Raw genomic sequence first — 23,640 nt, 5'->3', positions numbered from 1 at the left:
CGAAACTTTTCTAGGAGTTGGTAGTTTCAGTGCTTCACTATCGCATCCTATTCCAAACTTTCTAGCTATGCTGTATCCTCCAGGTTGAAATGCAGTTTTCCTAATTTTGGTACTGGGCTAACTATATTTTCTAACTGAAAGGAAATCACCATCACAAAAATATCCTACCCAACTCAACATTTATGGTTTAATTTTTGCTGCCTGTGCTTCATTCCATATGCTTTTAAGATCTGCTTTTTTGATTTGACATTCATACTTTCAGCTTGTCTCAATGTTACCCTCTTCCACGTGGCCTTCCCAAACGTCAGGTTTAGAGTCTGTTGTAAGTTATCTGTTGTTCCTGTGCTGTTCTATCACTGCATCCGCAAAAACCACTATTCATATTAGAGCATATGTCACAATCGACTTCCTTGGATTTAAAAAAGCTGTCTAGATCTCTTATTGTCTGTTTTACTTTTATTTCTGTTGCTGTTCCCTGGCCCCTGGTTTCCTTTATTCCTTTGTGGGATATGGCTGCCGTTGCTATACACATTTACTTTTACATTTGCCTTCTCCAATAATGTGAAATCAGCCCAGTCTGAAGCATCTGAAAGAAAAGTAATCATATTATTATCTGGTATCAGCTCAGTGGTTTTACAAATGCACTGAAATATACTTCTTCCATGTACATAAAGAGTCACTTCACAATTAATTAATCCTTGTAAACTTTTAATGCAATTAACTACATTATCATTAGGTCTACTAGCCTGGCATATGCATTGATGGTAGTCACTTAATCAATTGATATTTCATTTGCCTGTCGAAGTAGGCTATTTATGCTATGCAAAACTGAGCTAAATTAGTCTTGACCATAAAGAAGATTTCTTGTTCCAGCAATGGAAATTGAAATCGTTTCAGGTTCACATAATATTTGTCCCTGTTGTTTTATATTGAGCCCATTATTATTATTGTTGCTGCATTATATGTTCTTTTTCTATATTACAAAGGCTCTGTCAATGGCAGCAATCCTTCTTATTTCTCCTGCTAAGCAACAAAGCTTTAAGAAGCACCAAAAAGTATTTTTATATAAAAATGCAAATTTTTACAAATCATCGTGTATTAATGCTTAAATTTCTCAAATAAACATGCATGAGCTAATTGTGATGACCTTGCCAGTGGGCTGTGAACTCTTCATGCAGAAATAATGTTCTGTTCTAAATGCTGGGTTCCAAATATGGTCAACAGCAAATAGGTCTTCCTAATGAGACCTGTTGGAGGAGGCAATGGCAAATGCAGCTGTTGTCTTCCTGATAATGTTGGGAAAACTGCGGGGCTTTAAACTGAGAGCTCTTCTTTGAGACTTGCCGTGTAGCAAAGACGCGGGGCAGATCCACAATAAGCAATCAGACAACCTGGTCTAACGCAAATTCCTTTATCCTCCTTTCCACCCTTGCCACATACTGCTTCTAAACAGCTCTGCTGTCTACCAGGCTGTGAAAATAATTTTGGCAATGCTAAGCCTCCAGAAATTGTATTCAAATTTCCAAAAATGTGAGATGGGGAAAAAAAAAATTAAAATGTACCCCAGTACTTCTGGATTCAATAAAAATCAAAGAATACACTCCAGTGCTTGTGCTGGGCTCTGTGAAATTAACAGTAATCTTTTGGATTGTTAAAGATTAACAATAATCTTTCAGATTGCTCCATGGTGAGAGAAAGTTTTTCCTTTCTGCTGCTTCTCACCTGCTCTGTTCAGCCTCTTACACGCACACAAATGTATAGATTTGCCTGCACCCCTACAGCTGTTTGGCATGCAGGGTATTACCATTGCTGATGGTGGAATTTCTTTCAAACCCTTCTGGAATACTAAGTAAAAGTTATCCTAAGGATTATACAGGAAACATGTTAGCTTTTCAAAATTCCTAAAAAATCTGGATGTTTAGTGTAAATACAGCCCACTGAATCCCAGCATACCCCGCCCCCCCCCAGCCAAGAAGCACATCCTAAACTTGTTTTCCAAATGTGCTGAGGTGGGTCTGAGAGCTCCCCCCTCTCGGATCTTGGTGTCCTGACTGAGCAGTGCTTTTTTGCAAAAAGAGCTGCTTCACTTAATATCCTCAGAGTCTGGAAGTGATTGTCTTGATCCAGAGGTTGGCAATATTAAATACAGTTTCCCTCTGCAAACCCGCATTCAAAAGGAGAACGCTGAACCTCTCAGCTTTTTGGTACTTTTATGTGGAGAATCTTGCCTGAAGTATGAGCTAAAGGAAAAGTTTTGTCGATGATGGTCTCTGAGGTCTGGGGTGCCTGCTGGAAAGGGGAATTCCTCCCTGTTTTGAAAACAAGCTCTGCTAAGAGCATGGATTGGCTGTCAAAGCAGAGAGTAAATGATTTCTGAATATCAGGAGGCAGGGAAATTTGAGTACAGTATGCCATGAAAATGCCTGCTTCATTAGATTTTGTCTATATTCAGCTGTATGCAATGTACAAAAGTGGTCAGAACAGGGAAGAAATGAAGGACATTTGATGTGCTTGAGTGCCTCACCTCTCCACCACAACCATCCCCCTCACAGAGAGTAATTGGCGTAACACCAGTTCTGTGGGAGATGGATTGCCACGTGCATTTATATGGCAATTAGATTTTATTATTTACCATTTACCATGCTTCACCAAGTTTCCTCACACTCCATTGGACAAGCAGACTGCTTTGGTTTTAAATCTGTTTAATCTTTTTTAATACCAGTGCTTTTAATCTAGTCTTCACAGGGGAAAAAAGAAGCAAAGAGAAATAAAGTGTCTGGGAATCTGACAACTGTTATTGTCAAGAAAATGTTAAATGTTTTGGTGTAACTCCATCTTGCTGGAGAACACATGTTGTTTGAGAAGGGGATGGCTGGAGAAATGGTGGCTTTTAACCTGGAGAAATACAGGGGAATGTTCAGATTTGAGTGCTTACCTTTGGAGTATCTACTTTTGTCTACTGAAACCAGCTGCTAAGCACGTTGTCCTGTTGTTGCTGTTCCCCCCCACACACATCCCTTCCATCTTGCTTGTGAAACGTAGGTGTATTTGTGTTTATAATCATTGAGTAGTTCCAAAAAGAGCCCAAAAGTGTAATAGGACTGAAAACGGAGTACCAAGAGGTGAAGGTGTGGAGAGCACATCCAGCAGAGCTGAGATGTAAATCAGTGAGCTGCACAGCAATAGCATGAGAAGTTTCTAGGCAGAAGCACGTTTTTACCAAGTGCAGAAAGTCTTCAATGCGGTTACGAGTAGTGTGATGGAATCAGAAAGATTTCTTGGAGAAAGGTAGAGCAGCAGGTGTATCTCCAGTTTGGGCTTCTGTAGAAGTTAGTGGTGAGAGATATCTGTAAGATGCTCTTCCTGGTGCACCCATCACTGTAAGTTCTCTCTGGTACCTCATAATCCTCACTGCCTCTTTCTCTGTCAGTGCGGATTAGGGCGCAGTGCTACCATGAAACTGTAAAAAGAATGATATCAGCCAAGGGAAGAAACCTCTTCAAAGTTAAATTGTCTTGACAGATAACTACAATATGACCTATATGCCAATAAGGATGACTAAAGAAAATCCACAGTGCCAGCGGTTCATTGCTGGTGGTTTCTTTTTTTGAATACTTTTAATGGGGTATTCAGGGAAGATACTGAAAGCAGCGTAGAATTGGGCTGAAATGACTGGTTTCTATATTCCTTCCCAAAAGAGCGACTTGCTAACCCATAAATTCCTATTTTTGCCTATAATAGCTTTGCCTTGCTTGGTTATTAGCACAGGGAATGTGGAAGACTGAAGGCATCACCTGTCACATCATACAAATACCTTCTGCTCAAAGTATTTGAAAGGAAAATTAACTCAGCAGAGCCTGGATAAGCAAACTAGTTGCCCTTTGCCTTCTTAGGCAAGAGAGAGTCTAAAAGGGATGGAATTCATCACTCCAAAAAGGAAAATATTTGAAAAGCCTACTTTGCTCAAAAAAATAAAACCAAACAAACAAAACCCACCAAAAAAACCCCACTACATCAAAACCAAAAGACTTCAACCACAAATCAATACTGAAGCTACAGATTGGACTCTTTGAAGTGAATAAGTGCATACAACCAGTATGTTTACATGTTCGTGTCTTTCCTCAAGCGTTTTTGCAAGGGGTAGATGAATTCCATCATGCTTTGCTCTAGCACCAAACAGGCTGCACTTTGCGCAGCAAGTGCATATTCTCTACTGTAAAGGAAGATTTGAAAAGCCATACGCTGGAGCGTATGTGCTGCAGAAGCTGTGTCAATGCATCGTTTAAGTCTTTGTCAACTATCCTTCAATTTATTATTGGCTTATCGCCACAGCAGGCTTCTTGATTTATTGAAAAAAGAACAATTTTATTTCATCAATATTTTTAAAGGATTATTATTTTTTTTTTAACATGGGACAAAAAGTAAACTTTTATTCAGCAATAATGAGAGCGAGGATAGGCTCCAGAATCACCACCCATCTGCTAATCAGGCCCAATTCCTTTTCTAAAGTGTGTGCGGAAACTTCACATCAAGAAGGAAAAGTCACCACTCTGCCTATTGCACAAAGTGAATGGTAGGTAGGTGCTTCTGTATGTTGGAAAGGGGAGAAGGTCGTTAAGGACAAGTAGGCTTCTATATTTCGTTGAATGTCAAAGGCATCTTGATGCCTACCTGACATTTTCAGTTGAAACAATATCCCTTGATTCCAGATCGAGATGTTGTGTATTGTGTTTAAGTCACTGCAAATTTAGCTTGTGAGAGTAACCCGTTTTCATGTTTCAGTTGCCTCAAAAATACCATGAGTTGGGATTGTGTGGGTGATCTTATCTTGAGTTCCACCTAGTACTTCATTGTACAATTACTAAGATACTACAAAGTGATTCTATTGATCTTGTAACAGCAAATCATCTTTTTTAGGAAGGACTTGGAGAAACCTTTTCTTTCGAGATTAGACTTTCCCTGTGGTATTTCTCAGTCTTTGCAGTCCTCGTTCCTCTTTGCCTGCCTGAGGGAAGAAGCTGTTATGTGCTTGATCATTTTGAAATAGCGTATTTGGAGAAAAGTGTGCCTGACACCTCGACTTCACCACAGCCAGATGTTCTTTGTATTTTCGTATGTCATATAAAGGAATTGTGGAGTTGCCTGTTGTGCTTTCAGAACCTGCCATGTTGTGCCAGGGCTATCCATCTCTTTCTTGGGGAGTAGTACCTCTCTAGAGTGCAGAAGCAGTCTTTTTCGTAGCCACAGTAGTGATTTAGTACAATGGGACACTGGAAACATGGCAGAGAAGCTTCTAAAATGAAAGAGAAATTAAGAGAACAGCTGAAAGTACAGCTGAAACCAGCAGCAAAACCAGACATGAAAGGAGGGAATGCTTACCTTTGGAGAGAGTGATGGATGTGAAGATGCTTTTTTACAGCCATAAAAAAACATTCCAGGGATATTGTCTTCATGGGTTATCAAAACCCCAGGACACAGTTCCTTCTGCTGTTTTCTTTCATGGAACCACAGCATGGTTGGGGTTGGAAGGGACCTCTGGAGATCATGTAGTCCAACCCCTTCCAAAGCAGCTCTCCCAGAGCGGGCTGCACAGAGTCGCCTCCAGGCGCGTTGGGATGGCTCCAGAGAAGGAGACCCCACAGCCCCGCGGGGCAGCCTGTCCCACGGCTCCGACACCCTCACGGCAGAGAAGTTCTTCCCCGTCTTCAGGCGGAGGTTCCCGTGCTGCAGCCTGAGCCTCATGTGCAGATGTGGCCTCCCCAGGGCAGAGCAGAGGGGGAGATAACCCCCACCCTCCTCCCAGCGCACCCCAGGGTACCGCTGGCCCCTTGGCCACCAGGGCACGCCGCTGGCCCATGGGCAACTGGCTGCCCACCAGAGCTCCCAGGCCCTTCCCCGCAGAGCCGCCCCCCAGCAGGTCAGCCCCAGCCTGTGCTGGTGCGGGGGGGTGTCCCTCCCCCGGGGCAGGACCCTGCACTTGCCCTTATGGCCCTTCATGGGGTCCCTCTGCGCCCAGCGCTGCCCCTGCCCAGGTCTCGCTGCAGGGCAGCGCAGCCCCGGGGGTACCAGCCACCGGTCCCAGCTCCGCACCATCAGCAAAGCTGCTGAGGGCACACCCAGCCCCCTCCTCCCGGTCACCGGTGGGTGAGTGGAGCAGGACGGGACCCAGCACTGGCCCTGGGGAGCACGGCTGCCCCAGGCCTCCAGCTGGCCTCTGTGCCACCGAGCACACCCCCTGAGCTCCGCCGCTCAGCCCCTTCCCAGCCCACCGCCCTGTCCCTCACCCAGCCCACCCGCCCCGAGCTCACCGCTGAGGGGGCTGTGGCAGGCAGTGCCAGAAGCCGTGCTGAGGTCAAGGTAGACAACACCCACCGCTGCCCCCTCACCTACCCGGCCAGGCGTCCCACCGCAGAAGGCCATCAGGTTGGGCAGTGGCTGCCCTGGGTCAATCCATGCTGACGGCTCCCGATGACCTTCTTTTCCTCCACGTGCGTGGAGGTGAGTTCCAGGGTGAGCTGTTCCATCGCCTTCCCAGGGAGGGAGGTCAGGCTGACCAGCCTGTGGTCTCCTGGGTCCTGCTTGCCCTTCTGGAAGACTGGAGTGACACTGGTGTTCCACAGCCCCCGGGCACCGCTCCTGCTCTCCATGACCTTTCAAAGATAATGGAGAGTGGCTTGGCAATAACATCTGCCAGCTCCCTCGGCACCCGGGGGTGCATCCCTTTGGGGCCCATGGGTTTGTGGGTGTCAGGTTTGCTCAAGTGACCTCTAACCTGATCCTCTTCGACCAGGGGAAAGCCTGCCTTCCTCCAGACTTCCCCTCTTGCCTCCAGGATCTGGGATTCCTGAGGGCCAGCCATGGCAGTAAAGACTGAAGCAAAGAAGGCATTCGGTAACTCTGCCTTCTCTGCATTACCTCTTTGTTATGTTTTCATTCATACATGGAACCATATTTGAATGAATGGTGTTCTTTTCTTTCAAGAATGGCATTCAGGAAATGAACACCAGATATGTACAAGAAAACATACAGATTTCAGAGAAAAAAGAAACCTAACCATATTCTGGTTAAACTCTTGCTCCCTCAGCAGTATGTACGTGTTTCTGTTACCATTATAAACACATGGATAAAATTACTATTCCCTCTCTGCTAGTGATTGAAAGCAGTGGTAGTCATTAAATGAAATTAATAGTTTTTGCCCAGCAGCACGTATTACATAAGAATTCTTGGGTATGGATGTGAATCGGGAAAGGAGGGAAGTCCATGAGGTCAGCAATGTCAGTAGTGCCAAATAGTAAGATGCTACTGGTAGTTATTCAGAAAAGAAATGAGTAGAACAGCTTCTTCATTTTGTTTATTTTACATTTCTTTGGTTTAACATTTGCAAAGTTCTTATTTTGAAGAACTGTAGAGACTTGGAATAAAAAAATGATGAGTTATTGCAGAAGGATTTGGCAGGTTTTGTTTTACCAACAGTTGTGTGTGACTCACCGTTGTGTGGCGTTCTGTGTCTCTTTCCCTAAGTGTGATTCCAATAATGAATACATTGAGAACTTGGGTTCATTTATTAGCCAGCAATTTGTTTCTGTGTTAAATTCCCTTGTTCCTCAAAGCACAAATCAGCTCTAAGTCAGAAAAGAGACGCATAGGTGTGAATAGGAAAACTCCTGTTGGAATAAATGAAGATCTGCATTACCTATAAAAGACATAAATTAAAACCACTAAAGTTCTCTTTGTCAGGGCTTATGATATAACCGGCCAGTAGTATTTTGCCGTGATTTGTAGGTATGGCTTGGCTCTGAAAGTGCTACTTTTCAGTTGACTCCCCTGGCCTGCAATGAGCATGCTAGTGGGAGATACTGTAGCATACTTTTTTGTTTTGGTTTGGGTTTTTTTCTGCAGAAAAATGAAGAGAGGAAATAATCCTCCCTCTCTAAATAAAAGGGAATAACTCTGTGTACCCACTTCTAATATAAGTAAGAAGAGAGCTGTGAGATTAAGGAGTATCTGCTCTCAAATAAAGTGCTTTATTTGAAGCTTCTTCAGAGATCAGAAGGAAATCTTGGAGCACTATTCCCTCACCCATTTCTTTACAATACGCTACTTTGTTTATGCCAGTTGATATGTTTTATATGAATTGGTTACTTTCCTTTATAAATTAAGGGAAGTCAGGATGGTTATGAAAAAGAAAACCGGAGACTTTTTCAGGAATACATTTAAAAATCAAAATAAACTTCAGAAAAAAATACATGCGAGAAATGTAATAGCTAAACTTCAGTTCCAGAAGCTATGGTTGGCACTGTAACACGAGCATATCCCTTTCTATATGTATTTTAAAAATGCTCATCTGTTGAAAGAATGAAAGAAGAAATAGGAGAATTGCATTTTCCGTTGCACGCAGCTCCTGACCTGCTCACATGTTTTCAGCGGTAGCAGCATTGCGGTAGTATTGCATTTAGGCTGCAGCTGGTTTAGCTGGTGTCATGATCTCATACTATTGATCTGATGAACGGTGATACCTTAATGAAATAACTAATGTGTAATTTATAAGGGCAAGTAGGCAGATACACAAGCTATTAATCCTGGTTTACAGCATGTACCATTTCCAGTAGTGAGGCTGTACTTACATAAGAAACGAAAAAAGGGAGAAAATCTTGGAATTGGTGTCGTACTGTGTTGATTCTTGTGAACCCTTTTAGTAGGAACAGGAGCAAGCTTTATCTTTTCTGAACCTCTGCTAATGCATGTTCAATATACAAATAATTTCATTAACATTTTCTGTAATTGCGTCTTGTCTGAATTTCTAATGGATTGAGCTTTGTAGGAAACTACTTCATTGAGATGAATGTGAAAATGAAGCATGTGAATAACTGAAATAAAAGTAGCTACGCAAAGCATTTGTCTTGGCAGCTATGAAAAAATAGGAAAGTGAAAAAAATTAAATAACTTTAAAGTAGGAATATTAATTCCAGAGCCTATCCCTTAATAAAATTTTGTCTCTGAGAGAAAGTGTGTTTTCATGCCATTAGCAGTAAACTCAACCCATGTCTGAGATTAAATCTGGGAAATATTTAGCCCATAGTCATAAGAAATACTTGTATACACTTTATAAAAGGTGAAATCTAATAGCTTAACTACTCTGTACATATGATATGTATCACTGTAGTATATTAACTAGTGTAGAAACTGCTCTATACATATGAATATGTATTATTATAGTATATTAACTAGTGTAGAAGCAAAACTCACGTTATTTTGAACATCAACAAACTTAAAATATTACCCAGAACATGTCTTTGTGGAAACTGTCTTCATTAGTATATAATGATCAGTTCTAATTTTCAATAGTCTTACAGAACTACAAGTAAACAATAGAGTTATGCTTTGGTTAGACTCAATGTATCTTACTTCTGTGCATACGACACTTAGTGGAAAATGCTCCAGTGTATATCTTCTGAGTTCAGGTTCGTGTGTTGGCGCCCTGACCTGGAGTTCCCCAGCCATCCATCGTAAGGGACACAGGCTGTGTGCCTGTGGGCAGCAACCCCGGTGTGCTTGAGGGGTGCATCTTAGGAATTAGCAGGGCATCAGTCTGGAAATTAGCCATTTTAAAGGTTTAATCACTCACAGGAAGAAAAAAATGTGGGTTTTTGGACAGTATAAACGTTGGGAGGTTTAAAAGGAGGTTGCACATGTCATGTACAATAGATCGAGTTTAACCTTTTTAGCATAGGAGTGATTTTCTCAGCGTTGCTCTCTGGAGTTTCCCCCTTTCAAGTCTATTGGAATCAATTGAGATGAATTATGCCTCTGTGCTGAGCTGACAATGACTGAAAGCACAGAACTTCAGGAAACCTGGAAGGGTTTTACTTTCTAGGTGTTCCATCTGAGAAAAAGATGAAGAACCTTTATCTTGAGGCAAGAGTTTTTACTTTGTTTCCAGTTCAGCTGACTGAAAAACACAGAAGTGCTTTCTGCTGTGAGTGAATTACATCCCATTCGTGGGAACATATGGATCACCATATTTTAATCTGCTATATGTAATATTATGCTTCTGAGATTTATACTGTACCTTAAAGCTCTGGAGGAAAGCAATATCTTGTTTTTTAAATTGTCTACGTAGAATGGAGAAAGCTTGGAGTTTCTTAGTATCTGATGCTATAAAGGTTGCTAAGACTTTTGGTTGGATGGCTTATAAGATTAATAAAATATGCATGTTCCTAAGCTTTTTATCTCTATTTCACTAATTCAAATACAGTTGAGTTTTAGGGCTGGTATGTAGCAACTAAAAATTTTTCACAGTCTGATAGACATTGGTTTGTTTCAGGCCATTTGCTTGCAGGCAAACTAAACCATTACAAACAGCCCTAAATTGCACTCCCTTGCGCACAAGCGAGTACGCCAGGAGAACTGGGAGAAGGTGTGGTGGCAGCTTATACTGATAAGAGGGAGATCAAAATTAGCCACATGGGGTAGTGGTGATAGCTAGTACATTCTGAGTTCTGTTGCTTTAAAAATCTGCCTACAAAGCTTGGTGAAGTGCATAATTTTGCATTTGAGGTGATGCAGAAACACTCTTTGGCACACCCTGTGGCCTAGGCTCCAAAATCATCCAGACTGGGGGGTGTACTGGTAAGCACAATGTAGATTACAATGTGTGTTCAGACAATCTATTGAAAAATTATGCTAGCACAAAACGTGTCATCAGTGAGGGTTTAATACATAGGTGCAGGAAGGATTTTGTCACTGGGTGATGCTTGAGAGTCGGAGGCTCCCCTAAGCACCTTCCTTCGAACAGGTTCAGTGCTCCTCCGAAGCTCAGATGGTCCTTGTCCTGTCTGCCCAAGGGGCTTGCCTGCAGGCGCGCTCGGAGACGGCCCACCAGGCTTGCAAAGGTGACTGCTGCTTCTGGGTGGGAGGATGGTAGTAGAGGAGGTAGACAAAGCAGGACAGTAAACTCATGCAAGATATAGGAAGCCACAGTTTTGCTCCTTTCTGTCTGTGACTGAAGGAACCAAGCCCATTTTGCCTGCTTCCCCTTGCTCCCGCGTGACTGACACGGGTGTGAATTTTTTTGGGGTGATGAGTCTGCTTACACCACTGCTTAACAATGGCATCCCTAAGCTTCTCAGATGTGGCTCTAAACACTTGTTTGCCTGGTGTGGTTTTACATGGATGTTTCCAACATGGACATATGGACTTCAGGTGGATCTTCGTGCTCCACTTACTGCCTTTTTTCTCAGCGTGCTGGATCCATAATTGGGATGATTTGTGGTCAGGTTCCTCGAGTACACTAACAACATGCATCAGTGCTAAATACATTTCTAGATGAAGATTCTGTGATGATCGAACCCTCAGCTGTGAAATAGATGCATGTTTCCCATATATATGAGCTGGCACATAAATAACATGTCCAGGTACTTCGAAGTAATTAGTCATACAAACGTGAAGTCATATGCATTTGGAAAAATATAGTTCTGCGGTGTCCTTTCACATCATGTATGCTATCAGTGATTTGTTCTACATTTATTTTGAAGAATTTTTCTCTGAGATATGCGTTGTTTGGCATAAAAAGACCAGAAGATCAAACAAGGTCAAAGATTTTCTGAATCTGATATTTATTTCTTTTTAACAGGTGATTTGTATATTGGAGGAGTGGCCAAAGAAATGTATAAGTCCTTGCCAAAACTGGTGCACGCAAAAGAGGGGTTCCAAGGCTGTCTCGCATCAGTTGACTTGAATGGACGGCTCCCTGATCTTATCTCAGATGCTCTCTTCTGCAACGGGCAGATAGAAAGAGGATGTGAAGGTATTATATATGCTGATTTGTTTGGGTTTTTTTTTTTTTTTTTGTTGTTTGTTTGTTTTTAAATATCACAGTGAAAGTATTGTGAGAATCCTGCAGTTTTGTTGATACGTGCACTCCATACACAGAGAAATTGTATTTTGCCTGCTTCTAATTGATCTCGTTTGACCCTCTCTTACATAAAGACTGCATTTTCTCAGTATTACGGAGACAGCTGTGTGCCAGCCCTACAGCACAGACTGATCTGAGAACACCAGTTAACTTCCTAAAAGTTTAACATAGGTTCCATCCTTCTCCAGCGGCAAGATATTTTCCATGTATTTTATTTACTCCTGTTGTATTTTAATTAATGATAGGAACAATAACAATTAGCTTCAGTGAAGTCGTTTATATCTTCGTAACACCTAGGCATTAGCTAATGCTAAGGCATGAGCTAATTAATTCCACTTTTAAAGTGGACATTTTGGGTTGATTAATTCAAGGCTAATTTGTGAAACTGCTTAAGATCAATCTTTTGTCTTCTCTATTTTTGTTCACCCCTGAGATTTGTATTGTTGTGAGCCTTCCTATCTGAAATCAGTAACAGCCAAATATGGTTTATCTCACATTTTTACGTCTTTATTGACTCATAATGAATATCACGGAATTTAAGTGAGGACAGAATTAGAAGAGGTATATTTGTAATTCAGGGGTGTCAATCTCTAGCTATTTTTCCAGCTGGCATTTAATCCCACGTTATTTTTACTATGATTTATGCAATAATTTAAATCAATTCTCTGTCCTTGAATATGTATTTTATTCACATAATTCTGAATTTTGTGTCTGTTTAATTTTATGCATTCTCCCCTCTCTCAAGTGCCATCCTCCTCTGGACAGAAAAATGTGTAAATGACACTGTAGAATTTCAAGTTGGAGTCTTGATGATTTTGATATCAAGTTTAAGTTTGCAAATAGACATTGTAAAAAATCCAAGCAGAGCTGGGGGTTTTCCTCAAGGAGAGAAAGCTTTCTGGTGGATAAATTCTCTCTCCTGTTCTGTTGTGCCTACAGAATGTCTGTACAGTTAGAACTTTTTTGTTCTTTACCTGTTACCTTTAGTTAACAGCATGAAATCTGTTGATAGCACATAGGAATATGTAGAATTCACAACTTATTTTTTCTGTAGCTTTCATGTCTGTTGATTTCTATCAGGAATGAAAAAATATGTATAAATTAGTTTGTCATTGAGTTTAGAAAATTAGATTCTGCTTTCTGAATGGCGTTAGCAAGTTCCCTGCCTGCACCAGCTCTTCAGAGTCAAAATACGCCTGAATTCCATTATGCATTTCATAGCTTCTTTTGAAATTATGTAATTTTCTAAATGAATTTTATGTGCTTCAAAGAAATATTGCTACAGGCCTAGAGCACCAGTTCACCTTTTAAACCAGTGGCAGAACTCAGCTATCAGTGAATTTAATAAAGCTACCAACAATTTAATGAAGGCCATACAAATATCATCCCTTTTGGTGCCAAGTTAGCTTTTTGCAACACCAAAACCATCTGACACAAACCAAATGGTCAGACCAGATGCGCTGCCTGGGTCCCAGCGAACAGCCCGTCAAAAGAAAATAACAGCATGGAAGGAAATACAGCCTACCAACCTTCCAGGTTAACTCTCTCCTTCCACTGATTTATTTTTTTCCACTGGTTTACTTCAAGTTTTCCTGTCTGACCCACCTGTCAGTCTCCTGGCTGCATCCCATGGGTTAGATGTACAGCAAAATGTTCTGCCACCTAAAATGTGAAGTCACTTGTGGATTTCACCGCCTCCTAGAACCTCTTCCATGCCTCACGCGTGCCCGCAGCGCTGCTGCTGTGCCCCAGCAGGACTGCCTCCATCCCTGCAGTTTGGCGTCTGCCTGATGCTGCCGTGGGATGCATGAGCTCTGGCTGTCCCCTCAGATGTCATGTCCAAATTGCTCAGGACACAGCAGCAGAAATAATTTCCAAGCAGCGTTAGTCCCCACTGCTTTCGAACCAAACGTCACGTGCTGCACTGGTGGGTATATGGCCTTTGTTAATCCATCCACCCGCTGCAAAATCTTGCCTGGGAAGAGAGGCACTTGGATTTGATGTTCTCCAGACTCTCATGACATTGAATTTCCCACCTTTCTGGTATTAAAAAAACCCCACCAAACCTGGGATGAGAGCACTTTTCCTCTCTTTTGTAAAACTGTGAAGCCATAATGTACTACTAACTAATTCCATCTGTTAGGATTTTGGTCATAAAATATTGATACTTCTCAATAACTTTACTGTCCCAAGTGCATGTTAAAAATGCTTTCTTTGAAACACTTTTTGCAAACCCACACGTGGGATTGCTACGGCAACTGGTAAGGCTTGTGTTTCGAAGTTGCAGCCCCAGGCAGATAGATAATCTCTGTTCCCTATCATTGAGCATTGAATATAATTTGCACTTGGCTGAATCCACCTTGTTGACAAATTTTCAATGGCTAGAGCAAAGAGAAGCAAACAGCTAGAAAGAAAAATATGGTAACTAGCTCTTCATATTGCAAAGAGCAAACCTCAGAGCCAGGTTGCAAGTGTCAGCTCTGGTTTTACGAGTCAAATCCACTGTACTTTACATGCTTTAAATAAAGCAGAATTGTAGAAATTCAATGGAAATTCTCTATAAATATAGAAATGACAGAAACATCGTTTTTACACATTTAAGAGGAAAGTGCACTACGTGCCTGCATGTGCATATATAATATAATTTGTGTATCAAATGAACTACCTGAAGTTTTCAAAGTATTAACATACATGAAGATTCTTGGTGGTGAGATATGGATTTTTTTTTTTTACAGTATGGAGTAAAACATTGTACATGCTACTTAATAATGCATTATGCCTAATATATAGCATGTAAGCCCTCACATAATACAAATGTAAAAGAGAGACCAAATCCAGTCAATTAAAAAGTCTGCAGTGAAGATTGAATAAATTAGAATATTTAAATTGGATGTGAATCAAAAGGTCAGTGCTTGAGAAGAGTGTATTTTTACTAAATAGCTTCATTCTGTAATATATATAGGAAAATATGAACCTGTTAAGGTAGATAGTATAGTATTTACTGACATTAAGCAGTCCTTAAGTGTTCTTAATGGAAGTAAGTAGACTTTTTTTTTTTTTTTAAGAAATTCTTACATGTAAGCTAGTCTTTATGTCAACTTTTGAATAATGACTACTATAGATAAGCTAAAAGTGCTAAGAATCGATTTCATAAAAAGCAAAATACCTTGCTTTTTAACCAGATTGTATCTGTATTTTTTCCAAATACGTGTGTTTCAACAGGCACTTTTCAATGTGCCTGCAGGGTCCTGCAGTTTATGTACTTTTAAGTCCTTGTGACTTTTGCTCTACTTTTGCAAAGATGAGGAAATTTAACATTGCATAACTGAAGTGTAAATAAATGCATGAATATATAACATTTAAACACCTACAGATATTTTCACTTCATCTTTGTAAAGTTTCCGAGTAGCAGAGTCTGGTGAGAAAAAAATGTGTCTTGTCTTGTCAGCTGCGGGATTCTGTCATTATAAACCCCAGCTGAAGAAAGGGTGATGTAATGCACAAATGTTTAAACTTCTGGGCTCAAACCTCCAAAGACAAGGAAATCACTAATACCCAAAAGTTTTAATTTCTGGGCTCAAAACTCCAAAGAAAAGGAAATCACTATCCTAAGTCTGCCTACTGCAGTAAATCAGTTATAGGTGGCATGATTATTATTACTATTGGTGGATATAATAATAATAATGATGATAATAATTATGATTTTGTAATAATAATAAAAAACCAATAATAATGATGATGATGATGATGTAGTGAAAGATAAAATAGATTATTATAAAGCCAATAGAACAGTTAATAATTTTGCCAAAATATGGGTGCAATGTGCACTGCCCTCATTCCTAATTGCAGTGGTGACCATTGAGGCTCTTGTTCAGAGGTGTGCTCCAGCACTGCTTCATTTAAAGCAAGAGGCCGTTGAACTGACTTAAATCATACTGATATGCATTTTTCTAGAATACTGGCAAATCACAAGTAAATCCGACCCTGAGATCTCTGAAGGAGCTGTAATGTGAAAGCAGGGTTAAGTGGATTTCTCTCTACAGGATGATTTAGGATATTTATATCATCTTTGGACCAGTTTTGCTCTGCCATCAATGACTAGCAGTGGGAGTTTCAAATGGATATTGATGTGTCTTCTCTAAAACAATTTAGGACAATTTTATAGTCTCAGAACCAAATTTTTCCTTGTAGTGTCAAGAGTTGGTGAGAAATGTGTGTGAGCTCATAGTAATCTGTAGTTCACGGTCTGTATTTCAGCCTTCATTCACCAGCCACGAAGAAAGGGCGAGGAAAAAGAAGGACCACAGAGGATGACAGTGCTAATTATTCTTGAATTCAGTATATCTGAACATGACAAATGGCTAGTCAGGATTCAGCCATGCATTTACTCTGCTAATGCATTCATATCTATCCAAGGGAAAAAAAAAAAAACCACCAAAAACTTTTAATTTTCCTTCATTACATGTCATCAGCTTAATTAACCATTATATTTGTAGTAAAATACTGGCAAATTACTGCTTTCTTATTTTGGCTTGCCTGAAGATTTATGGCTATTAGCATTAATTTGTTTGCATTATATGGCATTTCTTTCTCTCTTTAACAGCAGCATGCACTTTACTCTGAATGGTTTTTTTCTGTGTTTGCTGCCATTTCAATATTGCTTACTAACATTTAATATATTTTGCTTTTTTATTTTGCTGACAAAGTTGCATTGATGAAAGCTGATTTGCAAGGTAGATAGCCCTGTGTGTATTAAACAAGACTGAAACCCCCAATGCACAGTTGGATTTCTGCAATAAATGCTCTGTACATTTCAGAATGAAAGTGTGTTATTTTGTTTCAGATTTTGTCTTTCACACCTCTAAAACAATGGGCTACACCAACCCTCATTTTCCAGCATAGCTTGCATAAAGGCTTTCAGTCTTGAATATGTTTGTATATTGATTGCTTTAGTGCTTTGATCATTCCTTTTCAAATTTTGTTATATTTCAGTAGTCTAGTTATGATTCTCTAGCAATAGAGTAGCTTTGTTTTTCATGCGTATGTCACATTTTGGCATGCCAGTTCATTAGTAGTCTGATTTTCTGCATTTTCCCTTAAAAAAGGAACCTGCATGGGATCCCTGAAGCATGTGAATCAGTACTTGCCAACATTCATGCCAAAGAATCCCAAACTCCTCTTAATTTCAGACCTAAATAATTTAAAATAATTTGTGGGATTAAAAGCATTCTATAGTGTAGCTTCATTTTTTTTAAATTTTATTTTTGTTTTTATTTCATTTTCCGATTTTTACTTACATCTCCCAGAGCTTTGTTTTCTGTGGCATCTGGCTTTGCTGTTTGAAATGTATTTACAGGAAAAAAAGTTTTTAGAAAACATTTAGCCAGTTAATGGTCTGACATGAGATTAACAAATAACTTGCAACAAATGTAACATTCCCCTTGCAGCTGGAATAACTCTGCTTCACTTTGTGCATTCTTACATGTTCGATATATCAACCTTAAAACTAAAGCACTGCCCCCCCCCCCCCCTTTTAATATTACGTGCCACTGCAAAATCAGCAAGTTTATGTGCCTTTCACGTGGTAACTCTTTGCTCATTTGATTTGAGATGTTGGCAACTAGTTAATGTGCTCCAGTGAGAAATGCCTTTCTTTGGAAGCCAAAGTGCAAGTCCTTTTTTTGTGTATTCTCATCAGGCCCCAGCACCACGTGCCAGGAGGATTCATGTGCGAACCAGGGAGTGTGTTTGCAGCAGTGGGATGGATTCAGTTGTGACTGCAGCATGACATCCTTTAGTGGACCATTATGCAATGACCGTAAGTACGCTAAAAACTGCTGATGTGAACGCTCGAGAGCTTTAAGGCAATATTTGAAGCAAGTGTCTGAAGCTTTATATTATTTTACTATTAGGTATTTAAATGAACTGGCAAACCCTACGAAAATCTGTAAGGCTTGTGGGAAGAACATAGCTAAAATATACAGTATGAATTTTGGACAATGTGCAGTATCAAACACTGGCAGAATTACGCTTGATTGCATGCCTAATATACTGATGGTTACCTGTTTGAAATAATCCCTTTCCTGATTGAAAAAGCCTTTTACATTTTATTATCTTAAGCTATATTGTAATTTTGTAGCATTATATCATGAGGGCTATAATTACTGTGAAACAGTTGACAAGGCTCATTATCTCCCTTTGTAGATTTCTTTAGGTGACACACTAAGCATGCCAATAATAAAAGCATGCCGAGTATTTTAGTTCTTTTAAATTTCATCTGAATAAAACTATGTAACATACACCAACCATCTGGCCTTTCAGGAAAAGCATAAATGTGTCAAAAATAAGGGGCCTGATTCACCAGTGTCATAATCTAGTTTTATTCCAATCTAGCCTTATTGATCTAAATAGAATTATGCAAAGTGGAAGTGGAATAGTAATTCAAGAGCCATAACGATCCACGGTAACTGATTCAAGTGAGCTACTGAGTTGTCTTTTTCACTTGTCACATTTGAAATATCCAAATGTTGCACATTTTTATATCCATGCAAAGAAGGAATTTCTTCAAGGCTAAGTGTTTTTATTTCTATTTGTTGTATACATTTATCTGAATGAATGACATGGTTAAAAAACCCTGGTATAACTGTGTAGTCAAGCATTTTTTATGTGTATGTCTTGTTCTCCACTCTACAGCAAGGTGGTTCTTCTTGGACAAACCCTAAAATAACAGTATAATTACAACTTTAAAAGCTTTTGGCTCAAATTATATCTAGCACCAGGTTAGAAAAATAATTACATGTAAAAGCTACCTTCATTATTCTCATGAAAGTACCACTTTTCTACTGTTGACCATGTTTGAAAACCATGGAAAGGACTCATCTCAGTCCTTTTCTCTGCAGTTGCTGCATGGTAGAACCAAAATATGGTATCAAACAACTTTCCCTAATTTGAGCAAAAGTTGAGGTTTATTTTATGTATATGAGTTTGCCCTTCCCAGCAACGTGAGTGATTAGTCATGCTGCTACACATGTATTTTTTAAAGATTTCAGTCCCCTGTCTGCTACAGGAGAAAATTGTTTCTATTTTACCTTTAAGTTGTTATTTTTGTTCTTTGGCGATCTTTGAGTTCACCCAAAAGTAACTAAAAAACTGAAGAAGTCATATATTCCACACTTAGCAAAGGAAAAACTCTGTTTATAAATTTGCCTTAGTAGTGGCTGATGTCTGGGCCTGCAATATTCTCTGATTTATTTCTTCAAGTGACAGCTATTGCATAAATTTGGTGAACTGATGAACTTCGGTAAGATATTTACCACTGTGAAGGCTCATTTGTATGATAACTTTATGGACTACACTGCACACAATCAGATAATTCTCAATATAGTATTTCTGATGATGGTAGAGGAGTACCTTTAGTACATGGCTGCCAAAAATACTTACTTTTTTTCCCCAGATAAATCCTTTTTTTTTTTTTTTTTTTCTTGTAATGTCCTTCTATCACAAACATGAAATATAGATTTATCCTGGATATGGGTGTTTTGTAATAGAATGCAGAGTCTGGTAAATATAACAAGTTTGGTTTCTGCTTTATCTTGGCTCCTCAGATTAGCTCAGATACCAAACATCCGAAAATCAAATCTAATGAGAGATATTTTTCATAATGGTATATGTGAGGGAAAGGGGGAGAAATTATGTTGTAATCTCGGTCTCATCTATACGCTCCTGGACTGCTCTCTGCTGTGTTTGGGAAGAGCACAGTAAGGGGAATGACAAAATGTTACTATGGGTTTTAGTAACTTGCCACAGGCTAAACTGCAGTACTGCAGTAAGGCAGATTCCTTTCACGTGAAGAAGGATTATCTCAGCGACAGGTCTGGAATAGCACCTGCTTGTAGCTGGAAAAGCCATCCCCTTTGGAAGGATGTGTGCATCCCAAGCAGTGCGTGCAGTGCGTTCCCTGCAGATTGCACAGAGCAGCGCTGGCTGGCAGGCGCCGAACTCTGACCTGGCGTTACTACACAGGCGGGCTGCTGGCTTCCTCTGCGTTCATGTGAAATGGGGTATTTAGGGCATCCAAGTCTCGCAGGGCAGAGATTTTTTTGTTACCAACCCCCAAAACCGACCACTTAAAAATAAGTGTCGTGGACAAAAGAAAAACGGTTAAAAGGACCTGGTTTGTGGAGGCTTGTATCCCTCCTGCACTGGATGTCCGTGCTCAGGTGCTGGCGGTGGGGGCTGTGGGGTGGCCTCAGAGTGGAGAGCTTCGATTGCCCCAGGCAGGGCCAGCTCCACCAGAGCCACCACAGGGCACAGCTGAGTCCCTCAGCCAAGCTGGTGGCACCTCTATGAAAGCACGTTTAGCAAGTATGTCGTGCGTACCAAAATGCACGATGAGATGAAGGAAGAGGGAAGAAAAAGAGTGAGGAACAGCAGAGGGAACCCCAAGGGCAGGGCAGGGGGAGCTAGGCGAGCAGCTGGGTAGGAGCTTGGCCCTCAGCCAGGATCAACCCACCACACCTCCCTGGTACTTTGTTCCACCAGTTCTTAGTAATCATATTTGAGCAGTAACTTCATTGTGCCAAAATGGCTGAGGTGAGAAGGGACCTGTGGAGATTGTCTAGTCCCAACCCCTCTGCTCAGAGCAGATTCAGCTAGTGCTAGTTGTCCAGGGCTGTGCCCAGTTGGATTTTTAATATGTCCAAGGATGGAGACTCTGCAGCTTCTCTGGGCAACCTGTGCCAGTGCTCAGTCACCCTCACAGTACAAACATTTTCCTTCTATTTATACGAGGTTTTGTGCCTATTGCCTCTTGTCCTGTCACTGGGCACCACTGAGAAGAAGCTACCTCCTGTACTCCCACCCATCAGGTGTTTTAAAACACTGATAGGTTCCCCCCTGAGCCTTCTCTTCTCCAGGCTAAAGAGTCTCTCTCTGCTCTTTCAGTCTCTCTTCACATGAGAGATGCTTCAAGCCCTTCATCATCCTTGTGGCCCTTTGCTGGGTAAGTTAGTGTTGCTCCTGCACTGGGAGCCCAGCACAAGGAGCCAGTGCCCCAGGTGCATCTCAGCTGTGCTGGGTAGAGGGGAAGCATCACGTCTCTCAACCTTTCTCCACCATTTCCTCCTCCTAAGAGGCTATGTGCCGCCTTTGCTGCAGGAGCACGTTGCTGGCTCACGTGCAGCTTGGTGTCTACCAGGACACCCAGATCCTTTTCAGTAAAGCTGCTTTCCAGCTGGTCAGGCCCCAGCCTGTCCTGGTGCATGGGATTATTCCTCCTCAGGTGCAGGATTTGGCATTTTCATTTGTTTTACAAGGTTCTTTTCAGCCCACTTCTCCAGCTTGTCAGCATCCCTCTGAATGGCAGCACACACATCTGGTCTGTCAATCACTCCACCCAGTTTTGTATCATCCACAATTTGCATAAAGGTGCACAAATTACCTTGCTGCATTTGAGCTGATACCTTTGTCATGTTTCCCATAGTAACCTCAGTGTGTGAAGATTTGACATGCATCACTCCTAAGCTTTACAATGTAGACGTTTCACATGCATCGTTCTTGTCTTTAATTTCCAAAACAGAGTTTGGAGGAAATAATGAAGAAATAGTTTCTTGAAAAGTGTTACAATACATTCTACTAATACAACATGGAAGAAGTTTCTTTAATCTTTCCTATAATTATTACTCCTGTGCTGGTCAGTGTATTATTCCAGGTGAAAATGCACACAGCTTAAAATAAAGAGTTTTTTAAAGTTGTTTCAAAATAAGCACCGTGTGAGAGAGGTTGGTTGTTTCCCAGTCCAAGAGTGTCCTCTGTGTGTCAGCTAGAGAAGTTTAGGGAATGTATTCTATGGAGAATGACCCGGGCCAGCAAAGGTAAGGCTACAGCATCAACGACTGTGGTCAGGTACACCCACAGTTTAATCCACAAAAGTTTTGCTTCATTGCAAACCTCAGTAGTTTCCCCGCAGTGAGTACGCAGTGCCTGTAGACCCTAAGCCTAAGGTGGAAACATTCTGTGTGCTGCAGTTTCTATTTATTGGAAGATAAATGAGGCAGGGGAGGTTTGGACCCCAAGATGCTATACAGATTGTCATTTTCTCTTTTGATGTGATATGACACTTGGAGATTCAGGGCAACAGTGCTCTTTAGATGTGATAGACAGAAGTGTTACGCTGATGAGTGTAAAGCAGACCAGTAGCGGTTTTTCCTACGAAATGGCATTAAGTAAAAGACTGTATTAAAAGGACAGTTAATGGCTGTTCTTACAAATGGATGGCTGCATGCAAGTCCTCTGAGAAAATACATCATGAACATCGTAACTGTTTCTAACAGCAGGTTATGTAGTGAAAGCTGCCCTCCCAGGGAATTCAGCTTTTTTAAAAGAGAAGGGTTGAAAATTACTCTGGAAAAACAAAACAAATCTATGAGATATTATCTGCTTTCTAGAAGAGATTTTCTGCTTTCTGTAAGTTTACATCTGTTTTACTCGGGCAGTCTTTAAGTATAGCCATATTAGTGAATGTAATGGCATGTTTGTGGAAACAAATACTGCTATTATGGCATAGGAAATAGCAGACATAATAACATTGTCACATTACATTAGTATAGAAATGTTCTGTGCCAAATTACAGGGCAGGTTCAACACTGTCTGTTACCATAAGGGAATAATGTATTGGCATTGTACTTGTGATGGTATGGCTAACACTGTGTGAACACTTCCATTAAAATCCATTTCTGAAGGGTTAGAGCTTCACCATGCAGTCTCTTCTGGCTAGAAATTTGATATTCTCAACCACTGTAACAAAACTTTTTTTTTAAATTCTCCTGTTTGTTTTGACTCTTTACCAAGAAAGATCGAAAGCCTTAATTTAAATGGAGAGCTGCGTCAATATCGCTAAATGGGTTCATGTAAGACTTATTTGATTTTCTTGATAGGTGATTGCGTTATAGAGATAATGCCTTCCAACTAAGACTACATCTGTAGTGATGTTGAGATTTTGTTTTAAATGTTTGACTATTAATATAATAATATATATTATTATATATTATATTATAATATATATAATATATTAATATAATAATATATAAATAATCGGGATGATTTAACTGGAGATTGGACAGGGAGTTCAAGGAAGACCTGCCAGGAAAAGAAGGAATCCACCTGCCAAGGTGGGGCAAAAGCATCTTAGCTGCAAGCTGGCCAACCTGGTGAGGAAAGAGCCAGGACTAGGAATGGTGGGGAATGGACGTGACAACTCACAAGATAGTGAGAAACTAGTGGACTGAGTGGGATGTGAAGGTGTGGAGCTCTGGGAGAAGTGATGAGCCAGCTGAGACCTTATGGGTTGGGGTTAGGGGAAAGACCAAAGTCTAATATGATGTGATGGGTATCAGCACGTGATAAGGAGGAAGAAATACATGAGGCCTTCTTCAGACAAGTTGAAGAAGCTCCATGTTCACAGACTTAGGCTTTATGGGAGCCCTGAATTACCCCAGTATCTGCTGGAGGGGCGACAAGCAATCTAGGAGATGTCTGGAGTGCGTTTACTTGCTGACACAGGTGATCAAGAAGCCAATGAAGGGAGGCACACTTCTAGACCTTGTACATACAGACAAGGAAGAATGGATCAGGGTTGTGATGGTCAGGAAGTCCAGATCCTTGACTGGTAGAAGCAAGACAAAAAGCTGGAACACAGTCCTGGCCGTCAAGAGAGTAGACGTTGGCCT

At 40.7% G+C, this 23,640-nt stretch overlaps 1 protein-coding gene across 22 annotated transcripts in view; it reads left to right on the top strand.

Annotated features, from left to right (window-relative positions):
* NRXN1 (neurexin 1) overlaps positions 1 to 23,640 on the top strand; it is a 730,254-nt gene that overhangs the window by 355,420 nt on the left and 351,194 nt on the right. For 20 of the 22 annotated variants that reach the window (XM_037405538.1, XM_037405537.1, XM_037405535.1 and 17 more), the window contains 2 exons: positions 11,633 to 11,806; positions 17,613 to 17,732. In XM_037405538.1, coding sequence (XP_037261435.1) covers positions 11,633 to 11,806; positions 17,613 to 17,732 — 294 coding nt within the window. Of the gene's footprint in view, positions 1 to 11,632; positions 11,807 to 16,620; positions 16,648 to 17,612; positions 17,733 to 23,640 lie in introns of all 22 variants that reach the window. The other 2 variants (XM_037405520.1, XM_037405517.1) reach the window with 1 other exon arrangement.

The sequence above is a fragment of the Falco rusticolus genome, chromosome 12 (assembly GCF_015220075.1).
Source record: "Falco rusticolus isolate bFalRus1 chromosome 12, bFalRus1.pri, whole genome shotgun sequence".
NCBI classification, from domain to species: Eukaryota; Metazoa; Chordata; class Aves; order Falconiformes; family Falconidae; genus Falco; species Falco rusticolus.
Note: the sequence above shows the minus strand (reverse complement) of the source record. Positions and strands in the feature narration are given on the sequence as shown.